General features: G+C 33.8%; 1 protein-coding gene across 8 annotated transcripts in view; it reads right to left on the bottom strand.

Annotated features, from left to right (window-relative positions):
• LOC148957069 (NAD kinase-like) overlaps positions 1–26,719 on the bottom strand; it is a 234,783-nt gene that overhangs the window by 8,586 nt on the left and 199,478 nt on the right. For 7 of the 8 annotated variants that reach the window (XM_089088508.1, XM_089088473.1, XM_089088525.1 and 4 more), the window contains 3 exons: positions 20,184–20,408; positions 7,013–7,170; positions 3,590–3,672 (listed from right to left, as the gene is read on the bottom strand). In XM_089088508.1, coding sequence (XP_088944634.1) covers positions 3,590–3,672; positions 7,013–7,170; positions 20,184–20,408 — 466 coding nt within the window. Of the gene's footprint in view, positions 1–952; positions 1,036–3,589; positions 3,673–7,012; positions 7,171–20,183; positions 20,409–26,719 lie in introns of all 8 variants that reach the window. The other variant, XM_089088481.1, reaches the window with a different exon arrangement.

The raw sequence follows: 26,719 nt of genomic DNA, 5'->3' as shown, positions 1-26,719 counted from the left end.
AAAGCTGCCCTAATCTAGTGTCTAGTGTGCTGAACTCGGCATTCAACGCTCTTCAGGGTAAGGGTTCGAATCCAACCGTCAACAATTATTTGGTTTGGGCCAGTTTCACTGTAAAATCCGTACCTACAGAAATTTGGTTAAGGAAAACAGGAAGGTTGCGCGAAAGTACAGGATGTCTAGCCCTCAGTCCCTGCTTGTAATTCCTGGATGAAGGGTCATGCAACGGATATCAGCACCACCGGTTGGAACTGTAAAGCCTAGTGCCTTTTCTTTACCAATAATAATAAAAACAAAATTTATCGCTAATTTGTATAAGAAGCGTACAGAAATTCAGAAGAGTTTCGAATTTCAAGGAGCCACCTAGTTCCCCTTGCGCACATCCCTGATCGTAATCCTTGTTAGAAAATGGCAGACAACTCTTCTTTGCTTCTAAGCTTAAAAGAGTTCCCATGATTCCTATAATTTTTTTCTGTTGAATTTTTTTTTTTTTTTTTTTTTTTTTGTAACCATATTCTTCCTTAAGAGTATGTCAGAAAGAGAAGACGAATAGCTCTGCCTTTTTTTTTACTCGTATTTATATTTACCTTGGACCGTTATATCGAGTTTGGATCCAATAAAAATAAAGCAACTCCTGATTTGTTTTTTTTTTATAGAGAATTTTCAACAAGCAAAAAGAACGAAAATTTTTTGAGTCAAAAAGTTTTTACAAATAAACAAAGTTTCTCTGAATTTATGCTTTTCAGTTCGTCAAGCTAATTGATACATTATACAGGCAGCCATTATAAGAATAATAAAATCACACAATAAAAGAGATTAAATATAGAAAAACTATAAAAGAAAATGAAAATAAGAACAAAGCGAAAGCCAGAATAAGCTTAAGAAGTGGAGTATGTCAGAGTTCAGATAGAGTTACGTCGTTAATGGTCAGTTAAAAGTCAATAAAGTCACAGACCTATCTCCAACGTCAAGCTGTTGCTGGTGCCGTCCGTCAAAAGAAACATAGGCGGGATTACGCGCGTCAGGATTAAGCATCACCTAGTAAAATTAGTTCAATATTAGTAGCAAGTAAAATCAAAAATAAGCAACTACATAAATCCTTCAAAATTCACTTTTCTTTATGTTATCGCATGATTATCAAAAGATCGCATCTTCAATTAAACCTTTAAGAGGTCAATTTGATCATTTCTATTTTTTATCAAATAAGTAGCGAGTTCGAATTAAAGAAGAAATACATTGCTTGGTTTAACATAACAATTACCTTATGGAGAAAAACATACACATTTTGTTTGTTTGTTGACTCCTTGATTTTAAGCATATTGTTCTACACTTGAAACTGGTGTTTAATAATTGTTAATTGATAATTCTGATTTTTAGGGAATACAATTGCAAATAACAAGAGTTAAGACTTAATTGTGAACGTAAAAAACTATAAAAAGCCGCATTGGCTTCTAAAAATCTCAGTTAAACTTACTTATACAACAAACGCATTGAAAGAAAAATAACCGGATGTCAAATGTCATCTCCATATTAAAACATTGTTCAGTGCATGAATTGTCAATATGACATAAAAGAACTAGCGAACTTTAGATAACCAAACGATAAGCGTAGGACTGAGTCTCTCCGAATCTAATATCCTTTAATTTTTCAATTATTTTTCTCATCATAGTAGGTACTTTGTTGAGCTTTTACAAATGGATAAAAAAGTAATCAAAAGTTATGACATCAGATCTCAAAAAGAAACGAAGACTTGCATTCTATAATTTACGAAATCAAAATTTACAAAATGATTCAAAGTACAAAAATTATTTTTAGTTTAGATTCAGAGAGGCTTCAAATACAATAAATATCTGGATATAAGAGGTTGAAAACTTAGCTGTGACCATTTTTCAAGAGAAATTGTTTCAAAGATTTCGACAAGTTAGCCCAAATGGTTTCAGAAGGAAGGGGTGACATTTTAAAACATAGCATTTCATTTGCCAAGCATAAATGGATATATTTCAACGCAAAATATGTTTGTAGGTTAAAGATCTAGCCACAGTGGCGACAAGGGAGGGGGTGGTTAAACTTGAAAATTCTCTTTCGCAGCCTAATTGCATTTAGTCCAATTTTCAGGTTTCAAAATGTTCAAAGGTTTCTGCTCTGGACGAGAATTAAAAAGCTGATTGTTAGTGCGGAAAAACGGCTTAAAGTTATAATTCAAATTTTAGTTTTTGATTAGAAATTCCTGTTTAAACACAGATACAGAGTATTCTTCCTAGTTAGTTATTCATTCCTAGATAGGTACTCAAAGGAGTATATTCCTTTCGAAAGATTTTCTAGAAAGACTTTAGAGAATTTCTCTTTCAATTAGACACACCAGCCAGAATTATATTAAGACCAATTCACAATGAGATTTTACTAATTAGCTAGCACTAATTTAAATCGATCAGAATCACGGTGGCCGCGATAGATACTAGATACAATACAATAAAGAGAGAACAACGGCCCTAAAGAACCAGAAGCCTAAATTTAAAAACACGTTTTAAAAAAATACCGTCTAGTGAGAAAGAATGTCCATTTGTAGCTGACTCAGAAATGATAATTATTATTTCGATTAATCTTATTGGTAAAATGTTATTTTACAACAAATTTACAGAACTTTTTAAAGAGCCCGAAACCTCTTAAAAAAAGTAGATCAAAACGAAAAGCCCACAATTCAAATTTTCATTATGGAAAACCTAATATAGGTAGCTTAGAACCCTCCAACTTGAAGAACAATGATTAACCCTTTTTTTTGCATTGGTAATACAGATGTGTCCCCTTTACTTGATGTTTTTTCCTTGTCGCTATAAAGTTTATATTCAACTTTTGATCCAGTAAAAGAAAGCAACATAAAAAAAGGAAAAATAAATACAAGAAATAAAATTTTTGTATTACGAATCGGGGCCACAAATTTTTCTTCCAAAATTTGTTACAAAGAAATTTTCATGCCATTTGGACAAAAACTTCTTTTTAAACGCATAAAAAAATTTGCTTATATCCATTTTTGTTACGTTTTTGTGACTCGGACAAACATGTTGGGGGTGAGGAGGATGTTCAAATCCCCTAACCCCCCCGGATATGACCTTTACCTGGTTTAATTGCAACGTATTACACATTTTTGGAACCTTTGCACAGTAGCAGTAATAGATGGTTTGGATAGAATAGGCCACTAAGAGAGAGAGTTCTAGATCAGTGTGCAGTGCTGGACATGGCTACATTCATAAAGTAAACTTATGTTTGTTTTTGCTTTTCAAAGTGAAGCTTTAGTAATAATTTAAACCCAATCCTTCCTCATTGTGTCTATAGAGGGGGGGGGGGATGGAACTAATACCCCTCCTGGATTTCGAAGAATGCGCCACTTAGACCCCTAGTACCCCTGCCAAATCACGTCACCATTCCATGGGTTATACAGCGAATTCAACCTTTTAAACCAGATAAGCGTTCAATTCACGGTCAGTTTAGGTCGCAAAGTTGTTTTAGACAGTAGCGAATTTGAAAGGTCAACTGTCCAAAGATGGTGAGTCGTCATCAAGTTCTACATGGGTTAGTCATATCCAATTGATCATACCTATCTCCATGGCACAACTCTTGTCGATTTCTACCATCAAAGGAAACCCAAGCGGTGTTTCGGCTATCAGGCGACACTGAGATCTACGAACAACGTTAAACTATTAATAGCACTGAAACTTGTGTTTATTTGGGGAAAATCGACATTTCAACAACCTAAGATTATTTAAAGAAGCTTAAAGAATAACATCTATATATGATTATATATATATAATTTTAGATTTATTTATGTATGTATGTATATATATATATATATATATATATATATATATATATATATATATATATATATATATATATATATATATATATATATATATATATATATATATATATATATATATATATATGAAGGTTATCAAAATAAAATAAAAAAATGGCCCCTGGACCCATCTTGTCTATTCACACTTGAGAATTACGATTTTCAAAAAATTTCCCTTTGGTTGTTTCAAAATTATAAAGCTATTAGGGCAATACCACATTTTCTTAAGTGTTGCCATGTTGGAACCTGAGAATAAATATGCAAAACAAATAAGAAAAATTTCGCAGCACTTTTCCTCCGTGAAAATTCAAACATTAGCAATCAGTTGTTAAAAATTTCTTACAAATATTAACAGTTTCTCACCAGTTTTTCTTCTTTTTTTATTTGCTCAAAAACAGTATAATTACATGCTAAATTACATACAATTACAGTTGTTGGTAGTAACGGGTACCAAATTAAAAAAACAAAAACATGAAGAAACGTGGGTTAGAAATCAACAAAAATCAACAAAAAACATATAACACCAAGCATCTTAAGAAGGTGTAGCTTTCCTTTGATTATGTATCTTTTTTGGGAGTCAACACATAACTAGTATTTGAACTTTTACGGATAAAAGTATAGTCAGTACTCAAACTGGACTAAAAAAGAAACTAAAAAGCGTAGTCATTGACCCCCTCCGGATTCCAAGATAAATTAAAAAAAAGTGGAGTCCCCCCAGCCGTGGCACCGGGGGAGTTTGCCCCAGTTGCCCCCCCCCTTCGAACGGCCTTGTGAAGATGAAGTTGTTTTTTGGGAATCAACAGATTGCAAATATTTGAACTTTTACGGACAAAAGTGTAGTGAAATGCAACTGATTATTTTATAAATCTTCAAGGTTCGACGTGGCAAAACTATCAAAAATATGGTACAGCTCCCCTAAAGTATATTTTAATTTTAAAGCAATCAAAAGGACAAGCAATGAAAATCAGGGCTTTCAAGTGTGAATAAACCTAAAATGGGTACTAGGGTTATAAAATGCTTTAATTTAGATGTCCTAGGTACCGTAAATAAACCTTATTTTCTTACTTCTTTCTGCCGTGGTGTCATAAGGATCGATCATCGATACGGCAACTCATTGGGGTGTTATCCTAAGCCTTACAAGCTATTCTCTGTGTTCATGTGTTATTCTCTTATGATGTGCCGTTATTGTTTTATATTACAATTGTTTATCAATAACGATTTTTCGGTATAACATCAATACTCTAACAATCCCTGAACTATCAGGTCCGTCTATCGCTAAGCCATTTACTTACACCTTACTTGCTTCACTATGATGAAAGGAGGTACGAAAAAAATTCGGTCCCTCATGCTAAAATTTTACTTTGAATTTAAAACTTGCAGATACTTTTGAGGCAAAGCAAGGTTATTATTTATTAGGGAATCAAAGGGTAGGCATAAATTTATCTAAATATTTAACGTAAAATATATAATGTGAATATCTTTTTCGAAATCAGGTGAAACGAAAACTTTCTACCTGAAAGACGCTTTTAGTCGTAACGAAATATTCAACAATGTGAAGCATGTTGTCAACAAATTAAAGGCTTAAAGGTTGTTTTATACTTGAAGTTCGTACCGTATCTTTTTTTTTTATTTTTTTTTAGGTTGCCTTGCGCTGAAAAATTATTAGAGTAATGCGTAAAGCTTTTCGGACGGTAAATTTTAGCTCCTTAATTCTGCAAAATGTTTATGCCAACATATCTCTAATAAAATTTAAATATGAGTTTGGAAAATCGAGCTTTCCTCGAGAATAGAAATAATTTTACAAACATTAACTCGAATCCGAAAACTCCGAACCTCGAGATTTAAAAAAAAAAATACAAAAACTAAAACGTTAATAAAAATATTAAAAAACGTTTAAAACGTTAGTAAAATTAATGCAGCGTTTATACTATAATGTTTTACGCTGTTTATCTTTATTGCTATTTCTCATGGGAAGCAGTGATGTGTCTCCTTTTTATTGCTTCAAATGGCAATGAAATACCATAGAGGGATGTTTAAAACGGCTCATTTGAAAGATAATTTTTATATTTACGTACTTATCGAAAGTAAACAAAGATATTGTAAATATATTAAAAATGTATTAGTAAGTAACAAAATTGTAATAACGCATAAGGAGTAGATGAATCCGTTTGCATAATCTTGCGCACGTGATTTGTCTTCAAGTTATCTTTTTCTTTTCTTACATTCATGGCTGAGAAGAAAGCATTGATCGAAAAAAAAAACAAAGTTCAAGAAGCAATCGAAAAAGCCAAATTAACACGACTTAAAAAAAACAAGCGTCTTTTCAAGTACCAAGAAGCTTAAACCAAAAAAAATTTCATTCATGACTTACAAGCCGTTTGCATAATTTTATCTAGCAATATTTTTATTATTTCCTCGCCATCTCTGTTTCCCCTTTCTCCCGTTCGGATCGTCAAATTTCTTTCCTTCCTTATACTTGTAGCTTTATTTCATTTCCTTTCTGCCCTTGGCCTATTTTTTCCTTGTTCTATTTTATGTGACGTTTTAATCGACTCTTTCCCTTCACACAAACTTAGCATCTGGTATCTTTATAAAGTTTATAAAAATAAATTACCAACTTACTATCCCTATGCATATCACAAGCAAAAATGACAACGTTCTAAACCCAACTGGTCACAGATTTGACAAAGCCACTGACAATGAAAAATAAAAATTTTAGTTTGTGCGTATTTGTCAAACCTGACCTTGTATGCAAAAGAGAGTACACTCTCTTATCTTCATATTATGATTGTTTTTTCCTCTTAAAATTAGAGAAAAACTTTCTCCGAAAAGATATATTTCCACAAATAATCTTAAAAATTGGCAAAAATGCCAGAATAATTAAGAAAGGAAACACAAATACTAGAAAAAAATAGAGAACAATTAATTAGATCAGTTGAATAATTATATTAATTAGAATGCAGGTTCAACGACACATTCTCAAGGGCATAACAAATATACGAGAAAGCCCTTTTTTACTAGTTCCCTCGAAAGAGAAATGACAAAAAAAAGTTATCTAAAAGAGTACGGAGAATTTTCAATATAAAACGAAGAAAACCCCTCTTTATACTAATACAGAATAAACAGAAAAAAAGCAGAAGGATTTCAAAAACACTTTCCTACCTTTAATTCAACCCCGGCGGGTACCACGATCGGTCTGAAAGACAAGGAATGGGGACAAATAGGGGTTACCATAATGGCTGGAACACTTGGATGAATCATGGATGCCCCTGCAGCTACAGCATACGCTGTACTTCCTGTAGGTGTCGATACAATTAACCCTGAAAAAAGACAAATTATACAAATTTTTAATTGGAATCCAGAAACCTTCTCCAAATCCACAATCTTCTCTCTGCACCTTCCTTTGTGGGAGAAAAAATCTTATGCCACTTTAACATGATGCACATGCATCGAACAATAAACTCAAAATGAACAGCTCATTAGAATCTCCTGTGTTCTTATTGGCTATCATAATAGTCAAGCGCAAGCACACATTAAGGATAGTGACAGTGTAACGGATGAAACTGTGCAAGGAAACTCGGGAAAATGCACTGGGGTTCAAACATGCATGTCGCGAGGCATTCTGTAATAACCTGACGATTTAAGTTTTAATAAATTGATTTTAATAGAAGCATTTAAATATGCCACAACGCAAATTATAATTGGGTTCTAGATAAAAAGTTTTCGACCACCAAACTAAGAGCTGACGGTATAGCGGTGGAGATACAGGAATTTTGTAATACCCACTTCCTCGTTTTGAAACAGGACGGGTGGTCAGGGCATGAACATATATATGCCAGATTTTGCGATAACGCGTGGTTCTCTCTCTAAATTACTTTGTATGACCTCTGGATTTTTGGATCGTTTTCGGAACTGTAAGTGTATATGATTTAATAATTATTTGTATTAGATGATCATGCCTTACTTGTCTTCTTTAATGCATAATAAAAGTTATTGTACTATACCAAACCTCTCTACAACGTTAGTTTAGTCCCTCGATTAACCCCAGTCGGTACGCCCAAAATAATTAGTCAGGCCAAGGCCTAAGGCACGCTACTAAAATTTACTTACCTTAGGACCGTAATTATACCCCCTACAAGGGTAGATTCACACAAGAACCAAAACCTACGTTATACCAGCTGGTGACAGCTGGGCGGGCAACTATAACCTCACTTTACAACAACTGTAAACACACTTTACTACAGCTGGTGGCTTACAAAAAGTAGACGGTACAAAAAGTACAATTACATACTTTTACAAAAGGGTTACAAAAAAAGCTACTAAGGCTAATATTATCACAGAAACATGAAAATCTCAAGCAGGCTATAATCATAGTAGAAATAGAGGTAAAAATCGATGAGGCTTCACAAAAAGTTTGATCAGATGTCAATAAATAGCACAGAAAACCAAGAAAATATAAACTATGGAAGGGGGCAAAAGCGTGTGAGCTTTGGGGAGCCAAATCGTGACCCAAAAAGGCGTGACGGAGGCCAGGGCGTCGTCTATGGAAGTAGCCGACAGATTCCACGACCTTGAATCGTTAGTGGCTAGTAACTATAGAAAATATAGGCACCCACCGCCACCAAACACAGATAGTAGGAAAACCAATAATGAAAGATCAAAAATATATAGAAGTAATTAAACACCCCGTAGAAGCCAGGAAACCAGCGAACCATTTAGGAAAGATTTCTTTGCCATTATTGTGGCAAACTAAATCACTATGCGGCAGAATCTTGGCATAGAATACGGAAGGAAGGCCCGACATACAAATCAAGAAACCAAATCAGAGCACAGGGAGAGGGGAAATTTAAGAAGGCAGGAAACAAATAATACTTGGCAAACACCCAATAATATTCCTGAATTTAGGCCTAGAAATTAAACGGCAAACAACACAACAAGGTCAAAATAGCAACACTGAAGAAAACTGGGAAAACCCCGAAAACTTTTGAACAAATGATAGTGGGCATTTAAACGGAGGGCATAAATAATAATCTACCATTTTGCGTTGTTTTAAAATTGAATTTTTCCAAAATTTACCGTGTTTACTCGATACAGGCGCGTCAAAATCCTTAATTGGAGATGAGGTTTTCCGAAGATTTCCTCCTAGTGCACAAAATCACGTTAGCAGATGCCAGAATACGCTGACATCGGTAACAGGTCACAAGCTGACAATATATATATATATATATATATATATATATATATATATATATATATATATATATATATATATATATATATATATATATATATATATATATATATATATATATATATATATATATATATATATATATGTATATATATATGTATGTATATATATATATATATATATATATATATATATATATATATATATATATATATATATATATATATATATATATATATATATATATATATATATATATATATATATATATATATATATATATATATATATATATATATATAGTTGTGATCTTTTTAGATCGTTTTAGTGGCCAGAAATGTCAATATGCCAGTTAAAAAAAAATATATATAGCAGATTTCTATAGGGGCCCTGGCACTGGACAAGTGGTAAGCTTGTATATATTGATTCTCGTTGTAAGTAACAACCTCCAGATGGGTGATATTTGTTTGCAATTCCTTCCTAGGGAATAAAGACGGCTCCCCAGGGAACACCTAGAACGTCGAAGGGTCCAAATGACTTGTAATAAATAGCTGTGTTGTTTACGGCATTTTTGTAGATTCCTACTGGGTTTTGCGCCACATTTCGTTGGCGTCGAAGATTTTGATGACGTTGTTCTTATATCGTAATTTTTCTTTTGTTCTTCACTTTCATTTTTGACCTGGTCTGATTTTTGCTGTCGCTGGTCTTCTAACAGCACAACTTTTTTTTCCACTCTATTTTTGACAATTTCTGATAATCGCTTTCTCGTAATTGCTTGTAATTCTCACTGCCACTTCTCTTTTAACCACATATTTCCTTGTTTTCGCTGTGGTATATCTTTTAGCCGCATGATAGTTCAGGTGTAACTGGTTGCGTTGAAAACTGTAAGCTTACTTGTGTTTATTTTGTTTTATCTCTCTTTTTATGTTATAAGTGGATTTGACCTAATATAAAATAAAACTTCTTTTAAAATTTTCAGATATTCCTCTTGTTTCAATTAAAAGAACATTATGTTTGACGAGACACCATAATATATATGTATAAATATATGTATACATATATTTATATGTGTGTGTACGTATATCTATATATATACAGGATATAGATAATGTTTATAAAAAACCTAATGCCCGAGCCATGTTTTTCTAGCTCCCTCCCTGTCCATAACGGAGCACCACAAGATAATCTCCCAGATTCCCTCTTTTTTTTCATTGAGATCAACATCCTCGGAAAGATACTTCCCGATAGATAGAAATTTGTCGACGACCTAAGATCGTTGGAACGTTCTATAGAAATTTAATCAGCAACCCTATGAGTATCCTGAACGACACTGCACATGATTCTTTCGAATTATATGTGACATTTAATCCTTCTAAATCCACGATAGTGTCGACGTGCTTCCTTAAATATGCGTCCTTTTTTTATTAATTAATTTAAAAAAAAATTCCATAAAACAAGTATTTTCAAAGAAAAGTAAAGAGGTCCATTTCCCACAAAACAAGTATTTTCAAAGAAAAGTAAAGAGTTCCATTAAGCCAAAAATTAGCAGATATAAAGTCAAATAATCTTCCAATCGTAAAACTACCACAAATCACTGCCAATAAATTAATGATAGTCAAAACGAACAGAAATTACAATAAATAGCCGAGTCGAACTCAAATGGAGTAAAAATTAACCTGAGTAGGGCTGATAACGCCCATGCCTTCTAAAGAGCAGAACATAATTTGCGATTCAATGGAAAAAAAGACCATGGATTGTCAGGTTAATTGACATATGCTGGTATTCATTCCTTAAAGTTTTGATCATTTATCTTTTATGAAAGTGAAAAAGTGAAAACATTTAAAACGTGTTTTACTTTCGATATAATACGACTCAGATAATCCATCAAAAAAACAACAAGCGAATGAATTTCAAGGAAATGTAAGGTTCTATGCACTCTTCTCCTAAACAAAGCTAAACTAGAAACGCTTCAGTGCAGGAGAATCACGTGGTACCTCCTTTTTTCAAAAAATGCGATACCAGACCATCACAGGGAAAAGGTTTTCCTCTCTCACTGCTTTACCTCCAGATATGAGAACATTTTTCAAAACAAAACATTTGAGACAGTGAAATTTTTGAACCATTGGAAACTCAACGCTTAGCTCTTTACGCTAAAGTTTGGCTCTGTCTCACAGCTTCATTTTTTAAAACAATAAAAAACTTTAGCGTAAAGAGCGAGGTGCTGAGGAAGGGACAGCCCCTTTCATATACGGAATAATTTCTGTTCGTTCTAAGTTTTAATGTCGCTCCTTACTTTAAGTTAAAAAAAAACTTGTTTTTTTTTATTTAATTAATAAAGAAATCCGATCTTTTCCTTTTTTATTATTCGAGCCAGTTCCTTCATTTTTCTCCTTTATTGACTATTTCTATCTCCAGAGTTTTACTAGTAATATTTGTTTTAAGTAATGGATTTAATATTCGTTCAGTCTTAGCCAGTATATATTCTTTAACCAGCCTTCATGAATTCTTGTTTTGAAGCATTTTATATTTTCGAAGTCAAACTATTATCTCATTTTTTTATTAGCCTTTTTTGTTATTACGGTTTTATTTGTCTTTTTTGTTGTATTTTTTCTTACTCTGGACTCCGAAATGCGAATTTCGGACTTTAGCATCTTATTATTTCGATTTTAGGATTTTAACCCTTTATTATTTCGTCCTCTTTTAACTCTGATCAAACAAGTTATTATATTCTTGTATATGTAGTTATTACAATGTATGTCAAATACAAATTCCATTGAATTTATTCGTAAGTTCAGACTTCAACCCTACAACTACGAGTCATATTGCGATGCCCTGAATCAAACAGTTTGTGTAAAGAATTGTAAGAGCCCAATATAACCGAAATACTAAAAAAGCATTTTGATAACAATTAACACATTAAACGAATTGACTTTTTATGCCGATTTCAAATATACAAAATTTATAAATTAATAATACCCATCAAAAGCTAAAAACCCAATAAAATTTGTCAAACTTCCGAAAAAGGGGGGGGATACCCCCCAAAAGAGAAGTGATTTTAATGAAAGTCACGCCAATAGATTCAGCACGTCAGAGAACCTTACTATAAGGTTTCATGCTTCCATCACAAAAATGTGGATTTTTTTCCAGAACAAAGATCACGGATGGGTGCAAAGATAGTTTACCCGCCTTCCTTCCTAAAAACCAAAAATGACTTTTTTGAGGGGTGACTGTATCAACCCAGCAGTCCTAAGAGATCAATATAGGGCTTATTCGAACGAAAATTAAGAGGTACAGTCCCATTTTTAAGTGACCAAAAAGAGTGGAGGGCAACTAGACCCCCCCCACTACACTTTTTCCCCAAAAGACATCCAATAAAAATTTTGAGAAGGCCATTTGGTTCAGCATAGATGATAGGTCTAATAACTATGCCTCTAGCGATGACATGACACCCCACATTCCCAGACTATGCAATTTGCCCATTGTTTACATGTAGTACTTGTTAAAGAGAAATACACGGAAATTGTCCACAGGGGAAATATTCCACGAGGAGAATTTTACCTAGGGAAGAAAGTTTCCACTACTACTATTATGACTATTGCTACCATGGCTAAGCATGAAGTATAAATATGTACAAGTATGAATGTGAAAATTTCAGGGAATACTGAGGTGAAATTTGAACTAAATGAAAACGAAACTGAAAACTAAATGATGCAGGTTGTCAACGGGTGTATCACTAATGACTTGTAGTATGAAAATGAAAGTAAAAGAGCTTGTTGGGGGGGGGGGAGGGGTGCTGAACTAACGAAAAGGCAATATGTGGATACTGCTACTACTACTACTACCAATACTACTACTTCTGATATTGTTCCTAATGCTACTGCTACTGCTACTACTACTACTACTAAAGCTAATGGTATTAAGGAGAAAATTTCAGCCAAACTTTTATGTTTTATTATTCAGGGAAAATTGAGGAGGTGTAAAACTAAATCATAATACATAAAGTGTATTCAGATTGTCACAAGGGCGTTTATTATTGAACATTATCAAAAATTTTGTCAAAATAAAAACCAAAAATCTGGATTCTAATAGAGAAAAAATGAAACATTTAAAATATTCTTTTCTTATCCATTGAAAAAGATCTTGTCAATAAGAAACGAAAAGAAATCCGTTAGAAAAAAAAATCAGTTACAAAATCCCACAAAGAAGTTTTTAGAGGAAAAATAAAAAGCTGCATTAGACCAAAGATGAGCAGAGATGAAGTCAAACAATTTCTCTAGTGTAGAACTACCTTAGAATCACTATCAATAAATGAATGAAATCCAAAGCCAGCAAAAAATACATTAAATAGCTGAGTTAAGCTCAAATTGAGCCGAAACTAAGAGTAGGGTTGACGCCTTCGTGCCGTCTAATGACCAGAACGTAAGTTGCACTTTACTGAAAACAATCCTTATTTAAAGCTACGTGTTTTTGCTTCTCATAACACATATTTTTTTAATCACCATCATAACAAAGACTACTAAAAAAAAAAAACAATACAGATGATGACAGTTTAATGTGGCCCCATTCATAATTTCTGCTCGTTTTGAGTTTGACTTGGCTATTTATTGTGATTTCTGTTGCTTTTGGATTTCATTGAAAATTTATTCAAAAAGGATGTGTCTTTATTTCTGTTCACCTTTGATTTAATGTAGCTCTTTACTTTCCTTCAAAAAATTTCTTTTGTGGAAAAAGTTTTTTCACAAATTAATTATGAATAAATCTTATCTATTTTGTCTTATCTCTACATTATAGCCACACTTGTAAATCAAACAAGATTATAAGTGAGATAGCACCAATAATGCATCTCGCTGGCCAAGTTGCAACAGCAGTTTACCTATGTGTACCGTGAACATATCGTTAACTTGTACTTTTAACTACATTTGCAGGAAATAGTTTTTCGGGGGGAGGGGGATTAAAACCAAATATTTGCTCATTTAGATAAAAATGCCTCATCTCAGTAAACCAAGTGTGTCTTTGGGGAGGAGGCAGGGGTTCTTGGGAACATATCATTCTTGATGCCGACCTTTAACAAAGTTAGTTATCCCCTCGCCTTTCCACTTTTGTACTACCGATCTTGGCAAGTATCTGTAGTACCATAATCTGATCCTGGCAAGAATACCAAACTGAATCAGCAAAATAGATTTTCAATCAAGAATAACGTGAAAATTAAAGTTACTATTATCGTAGGCTAATTACATTTGGTACAAGGTTTATCCCACCTGAGAATTCCCTCTTTCGGTTTATTCCAACCAGTAAAATTACTCCCCCCCCCCGGGAAATTTCCCCATGGTTAATTCTCTCCCCTGCCCCGTGGAAAATTTTCCCCAAATGCAAAGCTAAGCAGCCACAGAGAAAGTATGACACATAAAAATAATGAAGAAAAGAAGGAATTCAGATTATTCTACAATATTCATTCCAAAATATAGGCAAAGTATATGATGCAGAATCACTTGTAGTAATTATTTTTATTCTTTTTTCAGGTCTCTGGGAGTTGAGTTATCATAAGAGGATAAGATAAAGTTCAACATTGGGGCTGTGGTGGTGATATATACCTTGAAGGCAAACTTATTAGACACTGCGAATTTGTTGTGGCTCATTTCCAGGCTCCAAATCTTCTTATATTCGTAACTTTTAATGTTACCATAAAAAGTCGATGTGCTGTTTTTAATTAAACTTTTTAACTGAAACTAATTCCGTTTCCTTCTTATTAAAACTGCATCTCAAGAAAAGCTAGAATGATTTTCTTTGATCAATTCTTTTATTAATTAATTAAAGAATTAATTTAATTTAATTAATTAGTTAAAATAATTAATTCTTTAATTAATTTTTTATAAGTATGAACACGAATACTGGTATTATTACAAACTTGTCGCAGCGTTAAGCTGTCTGAAACCAACACATCGATGAACATTCGTCCAAAAAATTTCTTTTGTGGAAAAAGTTTTTTCTAAAATTAACTTTGAATAAATCTTATCTATTTTGTCATCCCGTTTATAAAGTCTGCTTTTACCAATACATAAGATATCCACTAAGTACCGAGGACAGAGAAAACAAAATTGTTTGGATTGGTTAAATGGAAAAATAGACAACAGTACGAATCTTGAAAATTACGAAAAGCCGGAGATCGAATTTTTAACCCAATTTCCCCAATTTTTACTGAAAAAGGCCTACATATCAACTTTCAGGTATAACAGAGTGTAGAATTTAAAGAAAAGAAAAATTAACTAAAAATAAGCTGAAAAAATATCACCAAACAGTCTAAAAATGTATAGCTTTTGTCTGAAGAACCAGTTATCTTTGAGAATTCATAGATTTGTGTTGAATATCTACAGACAAAAGTGATCTTGCATTTTATTGATTAGAATTACTTATTTAGATTCAAATCTGAACGCGGCAACACTGATAGCCTAAAATATCATGATTCGGAAATAACCAAAAGGAAAATTCTAAGAAAACTGCAGATTTAAAGTATGAATAGACCTAAGAAAGTCAGGACTATCTAAGAGGGTCAGAACCAGATAACAGGGGCAACAAACATGTTGTTTTGTTGCCTTTTCATTTTATGATTTTTGGTGGTCTTAAAAAATTGGACTTTGAAAAGATTTTCAACTCCATTTCCGTATCTTTAGTAACTGATCCTTATCGATGATATCTAACCTGGGTTATGCTATGTTGGAAAGTGCATCTTTGCCCTATTAATGTGTTGTGAAAATAAGGTAATGAAGATACGTAGTTGGGATTAAAGTTCACATTATTTCTAAAAAAAAAGAACTAGTCAGGTTTTCAGTAGATGGAGTCGACATAATATTTCTTTGCCTTTTTTTTTTGGTCATCTCTATTTGTCAATTAGAATTAGTCAACCCGATAGATTATGCAGCTCGTTTTTTTTTAAGACCGATATTTTTCTCTTCTTGTTTCCTAAAGAGTTTACTTGTAAAAAGTATCATTATTCAAATTTTCAGTATTTATAATGGTATAATCACGTTTAAAAAATTCAGTTTCACATTTAGAAAAGTAGTAAGGGGAGGGGTAATATATACAAAAAAAAAGGAAAATACTCCCAATCCAGTTGAGAAAAAGTCAGCATGACTGATTCAGGCTATATTAGAACACAGAAGGCAACAAAATCTGAATACAAAATATATATCATCCATTTTCTCATCCCTAAAAACAGAAGGGGAAGAATGCGTGCAGAGCAATCCCCTCCTGGAAAAATTCAGAAACTGGGTTCGATATTTACTTTTTTTTTGTCCAACCTATTCCACCAAGTTAACTTCTCTTGCATCCCCCCTAAGGTCCAGACCACTGTGTTCCTTTGAACACTTTCAGGGGCGTCATTTAAGGGAGAGGGGGAGTGTGGGGCAGTTGCCCCCTCACCCAATAACATGGAGAAAAAATTATTATATATCCCATGTCCCTTGACTGTCCAGATATGAACCCCTCTTGCCCCCCTCCCTATTTAAATACTGGAGATTTGCCCCTGAATACTCTACACATGAACTACACTAGCATACGAGTGTAGCAAAAATTGAGCTGTAGCACTTACAAGAGAAAAGAGGGAAGCTTTCTCTTGAACAGGGTAATATCTGCTGATTGCAAGGTTTTATTTTCTTACCTTCTATCTTTAGAAATATAGAGAAAAATATGGTACTGACATAAACACAGACTGTACTAGTAGGGTTTTTAATTGGTTAACAACATATTGAAAAACATACACCATACTAAAAAACATATTGAAAAACAAAAACAATTGGTTCAACATATTAAAAAACAAAAACAATTGGTTCAACATACTGAAAGCATACAATTTATCATGATTCCATATTTTAATGAAATTTTCAAGGCAGATGCGAGCACAAGAATGAGTTTCGGAAGCTATAGAGATTGTACCCCCCCCCCTAGAAGTCTCTGATTATAAATTAAAAAGAAAACTGAAGGGCTATTTCACTTCAATTTCAGATTTTGTTTGGCAACTAATGAAAAGCGTGATTAAAAATCATGATAAAAGGCGTGATATATTAGCTATTCATATCGTGCATAAGTAACAAAATCTCTTATCAAAGCAATTATGAAATTCACTCAAATTAAACAACGTTGTCGTTCCTAAGGATGGTAACAACAGCTTTGATTTCGGTGCTCCGTAAAAAATGCACTAAATCTATCAAATAATTTATCTACCGAATGGGAAACTAAAACCATTGGCACAATCAGCAAAAATCTGTCGCTTCTAGTTCACTAGATAAAAAAAAGAATATTTATTTCCAAGACAAAGTTTTAAAAAAATTCTATTTTTCACTTCTTTTTTGTTTGGGGGGTGGGGGGCTTTCGGCCTTTTTAATCCTACATAGGTTGATCTGGTACCCCGTATACCAGCATTTCCATTTTTTTTTCATGGCCTGGCACGATTTGCGATCCAGCTTATGAAAAAGCATGTGTTTACAAAAGAATTTTATCTTTTGATAAAAATCTAGTTATCTGTTTACTTATTTTATACACAAAAATCTCAAACAATTATATAAGAAAAAATAAAAGTACTTAAAAATACCCATTTATATTTAATTAGAACTTAAGAAAATAATGTAAACATTGTTTAACCATATTTTGTCCTTTGCATGAGGTATGACAATGTATGTCATGACACGACAATTTCAAATGAAGGTAATTTTTATTAATTCTGTCCTCAAACTGCTTTATGGTAGGCCTATCTGTATTGTGCAGAGATTTCGGTGGCCTGGTATCAGTCGAATTTTACTAAAGTTTAATTTTTCAATTCAACGTGTTTAACCAAGTGTTATTTTTTAACTGGGTCTACGAAATACTGACCGTTCTCTGCAACTTATGTTGCTACCATATCTTTAATCCATTAAATGAAAACATTCCAAAAAATTCTGGTGAATTCTGGTGAAATCTGAAAAATTTGGGTGAATTCTGGTGAAATCTCAAAAATTCTGGAGAACCTGAATGACACAAGCGTCAAGTTCAAATGAAAATTTGACATTTTTTTTTTTTTTTTTTTTTTTACCAGAAAGAGGTATGCAAAATGTTCTAAATACAAAAAAAAATACTTTAAAATTTAAAATGACTTGACAAAAAACTCCACCATATGCCATCCCTGAGGGTATGTGCTGTGCAGAACTAAGGGGTTGTATTCCTTTTGCAACTGTTAATTGGCTACTAGTTTCAAAATGTCCATCGTATCAACAGTGATAATAAAGGCTCACTGGACTTCACCCACTTGGACTTCTTCGAGATCATTTGGCATAAATCTGTCCAAAGTTTCGTTCGTTTAATGAGTACAAATTTAGAGATGGATATATATATATATATAAATATATATATATATATATATATATATATATATATATATATGTATATTCTCAAAAACGGCTCCATATTTTTTCGGGAAAATTGGTATCTTGGGATATTCTCTCATGAAAAAAAAAAGTTCTATATTGGTCAAAAGTCTGAGAAAATTTATTAGGAGCCTTAATTTTTTTTTTTTGCAAATGACGTCATGTACTATGTTAGTACATCCTTTAAGCATTTCTTATAACATCATATATGGGATCATATAAGCATTTTCTTATATGATGCCATGCAGAGCATAAATAAGATTATTGAGTTTCCAACGCAACAGTTATTTATATGGGACCAACACCCGAACTATCAAACATGATAAGATGTGAAATTTGACAACCTGAACCATCAATTGCAGCAAGACCAATACGGACAGCTAAAGCAAAGGCCATTGCCAAATTGTCTGAAGTAACCAAAATCCAAAAACGTGTCGAAAATGAAAATGAAGAGTAGACACGGGCGGTTAGAAGATATGCGACACCGATATATATATATATATATATATATATATATATATATATATATATATATATATATATATATATATATATATATATATACATATATATATATATATATATATATATATATATATATATATATATATCTCTCTCTCTCTATATATATGTATATATATATATATATATATATATATATATATATATATATATATATATATATATATATATATATATATATATATATATATATATATATATATATATATATATATATATATATATATGTATATATATATATATTTTTTTGTATATATATATATTTATATATATATATATATATATATATATATATGTATATATATATATATATATATATATATATATATATATATATATATATATATATATATATATATATATATATATATATATATATATATATATATATATATATTCATTTTTGAGCCAGTCAAAAATAAAAATGAAGAGCAAATAAAGACGCTGTTAGAAAAACAGCGGTGGCTAGTCAAAAATGAAAATGAATAGCAAAGACAAGCGGTTAGCAAACACAAAAAGGTGGTCGTGAATGCCTTCCATACCTTTGACAATCAAAATCCTGGACCAGATAAATCGTTAGAAGAAAATAAGTTTTTGTCCCACCTCCCGAACAATTAAAAGAAACAAAGGTTCAGCGATATGTCTTTCATAATGACAAAAGATAAGCCGAGGCAAAAGTTAATGGTCCAATAAAAAAATATAATTTTATAAAGGCACCACTTCTACTTTATGGTCCATTTGGACGTCATGACATCATACAAGACTGTTTTTCCGATTTATTTATTTTTGCCAAAACTTGTTCGGCAGCTCTTTGAAAGCCTACTCTCTAAAATATGCTAAGCCTGACAACACATCAGCTATGTCATTTAATTTAAATTTTACAGACATTTATTATTTTAATTTTTATATTTTTAATTTTGGGGGCCCCCAACGTTGTGTCATTTTTTGAGCCTGTATAATAGTAGGATAAATTTTAAACCCTCTGTAGGCTGTAGCAAATTGGCGCAGTACCACTTTATAAATTGACTCTATAAGGCTATTGTACAGAAATCTTTTCTTATCCCCTTAGTAATCCTTTTCCATCCTTATAGGGGTACTTGCCCCCTCAGATGGAGAAATCAAGTCGAGAAAAAACAAAGAGATAAAAGGTTTTGGTTAACATCACATTAATTACCATGTTTTTGGCGTACCCGGATAAAAACAAATGATAACAATGATAAAAACTGACCGTCTCCTTGTACTGACGTAATATGCCGTCCGTCGAGAAAGAGGTCGATATTGGACAAATAGGGAGAGGGACCTCGATCAATCACAACTTCGTTTAGCACCAATAGATTCGTAGAATTAGGTTTTCGACTTTTGATTCCATTGTTTTCATTTGCATCCTTTATTTCCTTGTCTCTTCTAATAATAATACATCGGAGTCTCGATCTTAGCGTCAATGCTGCATGACCTGAAAATTAAAATGTTGCTACATTAATTTAAACAAGGACAGCCATAGAATTTCCGGCAAGTGTTATTTGACGACCCCTGAATCTACACAAGTTGTGAGAAAACAGAAATTATGTTATATACCTCCTTCAACAGCTCACTCTTTATACTAAAGTTTCATAGTGTATAAAATAAAGCTTTGTCTTATAATTAATCGGCCTCAACTGTTTAAACATTCGTTCTTAAAAGATTGGTACAAACAAGTCAACGTTTGGCGTAAAGAGTCTGTGGTGGAGGGGGGAGGGGCCCCATCATATACCGAAATGATCAGGTCCGTCTTAAGTTTGAACGACTTTTTGTTTCCCTGGGAACCCCTCCCCCCTCCTTCTGACATCCATAAGAACATAAAACGAGTCCGTTGATTTTGAATTGAAAATCAAGCATTTTGCACTAGGCATCAAGACATGGCTAATCGTAGGCAGCACGCTAGCGCTGCCTAAGTAAAGAACGATGTGGGCACATTGTGTGTTTTTTTTTCTCCATACCCGGGCACTTCGTATCGAAGGATTTGTCGTAGAAAGTACGAAAAGGGCTCATTCGATTGGAAATTCGAAGGGCTAGTGCCCTTTTTAATAGTCAAAAGTGATTGGAGGGCAACTAGCCCCCCCCCACGTCCATCATTCCCCCAAAAACATTCAATCAAAATTTGGAGATAGCCAATTTGTTCAGCATGGTTGATTTCCTGATAGAAAATATTTTTGAGGAGGACACTCTCCCACAACCCTCGGGGCAAGGGTTTTAAGTTATGTCCTGGGGGCATATAAATTTTTTATAGAACGCGTTGTTGTAGAAACTTCAAAAAGTGTTCATTCAAATAAACATTAAAAGGTCTAGTTCCCTTTTTATTAGTCGAAAATAATTTCAAGGCAACTAACACCCCGCCCACGCCCACCATTTCTCCAAACACCTCGACTCAAAATTTTTAGATATCCATTTTGTTCCACACTGTTGAAGCTCAGGAAATTATACCTTTAAGCAGGATACTCCGACCACAGTCTTTTGAGCAAGGGTTATAAGTTATGCCCTGGGGGAATATAAGTTTTTATTGAAATCTTTATCGTAGAAACTTGAAAAAGGGCTCATTCGATTGGAAATTTAAAGGTCTAGTGCCCTTTTTAATAGTCGAAAGTGATTTGAGGGCAACTAGCCCCCCTCTCTCGCCCACCTTTTCCTCAAACACATCCAATCAAAATTTTTAAATAGCAATTTTATTCATTGTTGTGGATTTCCAGATAGAAATTATATTTTTGAGGAGGACACTCCCCCACAGCCCTCAGGGCAAGGGTTGAAAGTTATGCCCTTGGGCCATATAGGGTTTTTTTCTGAATACATTGTCGTAGAAACTTCAAAAAGGGCTCATTCCATTGGAAGTTAACATGGCTAGTTCCCTTTTTAACGGTCAAAAGTGATTGGAAGGCACCTAAAACCCCTTCTTCGTCTACCATTTCCCCAAACATATCCAATCAAAATTTTCAAAAAGCAATTTTGTTCCATGCAGTTAAAGTTCAGGGAATTATACCTTAGAGCAGAACACTCCCCCCACAGTTTTTAGGGCAAGGGTTATAAGTTATGCCCTGGGGGCATATAAGGTTTTTATTAAAATGTTTGTCGTAGAAGTTCATTCGATTGGAAATTCAAAGGGCTAGTGCCCTTTTTAATACTCGAAAGTGATTTGAGGGCAACTAACCTCTCGCGCCCACCTTTTCCCCAAACACATCCAATCAAAATTTTTATATAGCCATTTTATTCAACACAGTTGAAAGTTTTGGAAATTAGGTCTTTAAGGATGACAACCCATCCCCCCTCCACAACCCTCAGGGCAAGGGTTTTAAGTTATGCCCTTGGACCATGTAAGGTTTTTATTGAAAGCGATGTTGTAAAAATATCCAAAAGGGCTCATGCAATTGAAAACTGAAAGGGCTATTGCCTTTTTAATAGTCGACAGTGATTGATGGGCAACAAACCCCCCTCTGACGCCCACCATTTCCACAAACACATCCAATAAAAATTTTTATATATCCATTTTGTTCAGCGTAGTCGAAAGTTCTGAAAATTAGGTCTTTTAGGATGATAACCCCAACAGAGCTTCCAGTGCAAGGGTTGTAAGTTATTTCCTAGGGGCATATAAGGTTTATATAGAAAGTAGTTTTAGAAATTTCACAATGGGCTCATTGGTTCGGAAATTGAGATTGCCCTTTTTAATAGTAGAAAGTGAGGGTCTGGTGATTAAACCCAATGTCTCGCCCCCCGTTTCTCAAATAATATTCAATCATATTTTATAGATAACCATTATAATTACCGTAGTTGAAAGTTCTAGAGATTATGTATTTAAGGATGATTAACCCCCCAGAGTCCCCAGGGCGAAGGCTGTAAGTTATACCCTGGGGGTATATAAGGGTTTTAATTATAGATTTGTCGTAAAAACTTCAAAAGGGGCTCATTCAATTGGGTAAAAGAGGGCTAGTGCCCTTTTTAATAGTTGAAAGTGATTGGACGGTAACTAACCCCTCTCTCACGCCCACCATTCCCCCAAACACACCCAATCAAAATTTTCAGATAGCCATTTTGTTCAACGTAGCAGAAAGTTCTCGAAATTAGGTCTGTGAGGATGACACCCTCCCCCTCCCAGCCCTCATGGCGAGGGTTGGAAGTTATCCCTTGGGGGCATATAAGGTTTTTATTGAAAGCGTTGTCATAGAAACTTCAAAAGGGCTCATTTGATTGGAAATTGAAAGGGCTAGTGCCTTTTTTTATAGTTGAAAGTGATTGGAGAAAGACTAACGACACTCCACGCCCACCATTTTCCCAGACACGTCCAATCAAAATTTTGAGATAGTCATTTTGTCTAACGTAGTTGAAATTTCTGGAAATTAGGTCTTAGAGGATGACAACCACCCTCACAGCCCTTAGGGTAAGAGTTGTAAGTTATGCCCTGGTGAAATATAAGGTGTTTATAGGAAGTGTTTTTGTTGAAACTCAAAAAGGGCTCATTCAATTGGAAATCGAAAGGCCTAGTGCCCTTTTTAATCGTCAAAAGGAATTGGAAGGCGATACTTTTATAGCAAAGATGGATGGGGGTATAATGTATTATTTTTTTGTTGTTGTTATTGTTTAGACCAAGGCACTTTGTATCGAAGGAGTTCTCGTGGGAACTTCGAAAAGGGCCCATTCGATTGAAAATTGAAAGGATTGAGGCCCTTTTAATAGTCGAAAGTCATTTGAGGGAAACTAATCTCCCTCCCACGCCCACCCTCCCATTTGACCATGTTTAAAAACTAAATGTTGCCATAAGATTAAATCAAAATGCACTGTGTTAATGCTAATTCCCAATAAGGCATCTCAGCAGTGTCCCAAGAACGAATAAGGGTTTTATGTTCAAACTTTTGGGGCTGCTTCTGCTCTTAAGATTTAACCAAATCAAAATAGCGTAAGTGTATCCAAGCTATCAAAGAAAGTAAACAGATTTTTTTGCGAATAGTATCAAATTTTCCATTTCAGGTCAACTAGACGAGGTGTGAAACTAAATTAAACACTTCTATTAGTGTCCAGATTTTTAAGAGGCTGTATGTTGTTAAAACTTGCTGTAAATTTTTCTCCAGCATACAAATAGCAGGCCAAACAATAAATGTTTAAAAAAAACGAAAAGATTTAAAATATTATTTTCTTTTGCTCTGAAAAGACTATGTCAATATAAAACGAACAGAATATAATTAAAAAAAACTTTTTCCACAAAATAAGTTTTTCAAAGAAAATTAAAGAACTCCATTAAACAAAAATGAGCAAAAAAAATAATCAAATAATCTACCAAGCATGAAACTACCACAAATCAGCATCGATACATAAATGAAACCCAAAACGAACAGAAATTACAGTAAAACCGAGTCAAACTCAAAACGAGCAGAAATTAACATAAGTTGGGCTCAAAACCCCTATGCCTTCCCAAGGCCAGATCATAATTTGCACTTTACTGAAAAAAATACAAATGAATGTACATTGTCAGTTTAATATACATATACTGATATTTAGTAATCAAAATCTTAATATTATTTGATTTATTAAAGTTATAAAAGTAAAAACAGTTACATTTTTTTTCAGTAAAGTGCAAATTATGATCTGGCCTTGGGAAGGCATAGGGGTTTTGAGCCCAACTTATGTTAATTTCTGCTTGTTTTGAGTTTGACTCGGTCAAACTCGGTCAATAGTAGACGAAACTGAAAGTTTCGTCTGCTGTTGCGATTCGATTTATTACTGAGGATTTGGAAAGAAGTAGAATGCGCGACAAGCTTATGCCTAAGGTGTTGACAGACGACCAAAAGAGCTACCCAGCTGAAATTTCAAGCAAGCTTTTGTAAAATGAACTTATGTGTCAAAATGTGTTGAAAATGAACTTAATTGTTTGGACTAACTCACCACTAGTTATAAAACCTGAGTTTCTGAATACGAACCAGAATAAAAAACCATCAAAGCTCAACCAAATGCTAGTAGCCTTTTTCACCAGCAATTGAGTGGTCCATAAGGAGCTCTTTCCTCAAGGACAGAAACGCAGCATACTAAATGGCTGTTTTAGAAAAAGTCCGAAAAAGGGTAGTCAGGATGACAAGGGATTTCCACTACCTAGCAACTCTGTAAGAAAAATATGCCTTGTCACAGCACACTGCGAGTCTGCAAGTTCCTGGCCAAACACCAAGTGCCGACACTCCCCTACCCCTATCCCCCTTTAGTCCTGACGTCATACCAGCAGACTTATTTTTTGTTTCCTAGGAATAAGACAGCCAAGACATGAAAAGGACCCGTTTTCATCTATTGAAGATAATTAATCAGCCGTGACGAAAAACTTGCAAGGGGTCTCTGAAGATATCTTTCAAGGCACGTACTACTTATGGCATGGCCACTGAAAAATGTGTTGAGGCCCAGGGATAAAACTTTGAAGAATTTCAAGTGTATGTGCAAATCTGTTCAACAAGCACTTCTTTGGAAAAAGTAAAGATAAAGTGATAAAAATAGCAATAATATTCAGCTGATCAGTGAATTAGACTTACCAGAGCATTTACAGTCCTCGTCAGAGAACATTACAAAGAAAATTCAAAAAAGAGGCAACAAAAAACCCAGAAGAAATCTGGATTTCTTCAAGAACCTGGTAGTGAGCTGGATCCAGGGCTTCTTTGAGTTATTTATCATGAAAGTTTATCTAACGATGCCGTGAAACCGTTAAAACTTAAAATTCACTTGCAATCAAAACACGCAAACCACTAGAATATTTTCAAAGAGCGCATGGAGGTATGAAAAAGTAATAGGGGCTTTAAAAAACATGGCTGTTGAATCCCTGTTAATGGCTTCTACTTGATAGCACTCCAAATTGCACAGAATAAAAAACCATATACAATAGGAGAAAACTTAATCAAACCTTGCATATTACTATCCTGTGAAGCTGTTTTGGGAAAACAAGTTATACAGAGACTGAAGTTAATCCCTACGTCTGCTAACACTTTCAGGAGCAGAATTGAAGAAATTACTGAATATATTGAAAATCAAGTTGTAACAATTGGAAAAATGCACTATTTTATTCAATTCAACTTGATGAATTTACAGACGTCAGTAACAAAGCATATGTCCTTTGTTTTGTAAGGGTTGAGTTTCAATGAGAATTACAAGAAGAACTTTTTTTCCCGCTGAACTTGCAGGGCAGAGTAACTAGCTTCGAGATTTTTGAAGCCCTTGATAGTTAAATTCCTGAAGCACGAAACTGAGTGAAAAAAGGTATTGGTGCTTGTACAAACGGTGCTACAAACATGACTGGACATTGCTTAGGAGCTTTTGCAAAAGTGAAAATGCTAGTCACCCAGACATTTTGTTTACCCATTGCATTTTCCATCGTGAGCAGCTTGTGGTAAAAAAAAATTATTATCCAGTGCTATATAACTTGTGAATGAAATTACACATAAAGCCCTGAATTTTCGGATGTTTGAAATGCTCTACGAAGAAATAGGTTCCCAGTACATTCACCTTCTTCATCACGCTGAGGTAAGAGCGGCTATCAAGGGGCAAAATGCTGAGACGACTATTCGTCATGCGTGAAGGAATTTGATTATTTGTTTTAGCGGCAAAATAATCAGAAATCCCAAGGACTCTTGTCCGATGATGAGTGGGTAGCAAAGCTGGAATACCTAGCATGAATTTTTTTTCTCTCTTAAATGAGCTAAACATGCTCCATGTCATCAAGGACAACTTAAGGACGTGTTTACATTACGGGGAAAGATAGACGGTTCTCGAAAG

This window comes from Artemia sp. Qi Xiang Cuo, chromosome 1, assembly GCF_049724085.1.
Source record: "Artemia sp. Qi Xiang Cuo chromosome 1, ASM4972408v1, whole genome shotgun sequence".
NCBI classification, from domain to species: Eukaryota; Metazoa; Arthropoda; class Branchiopoda; order Anostraca; family Artemiidae; genus Artemia; species Artemia sp. Qi Xiang Cuo.
Note: the sequence above shows the minus strand (reverse complement) of the source record. Positions and strands in the feature narration are given on the sequence as shown.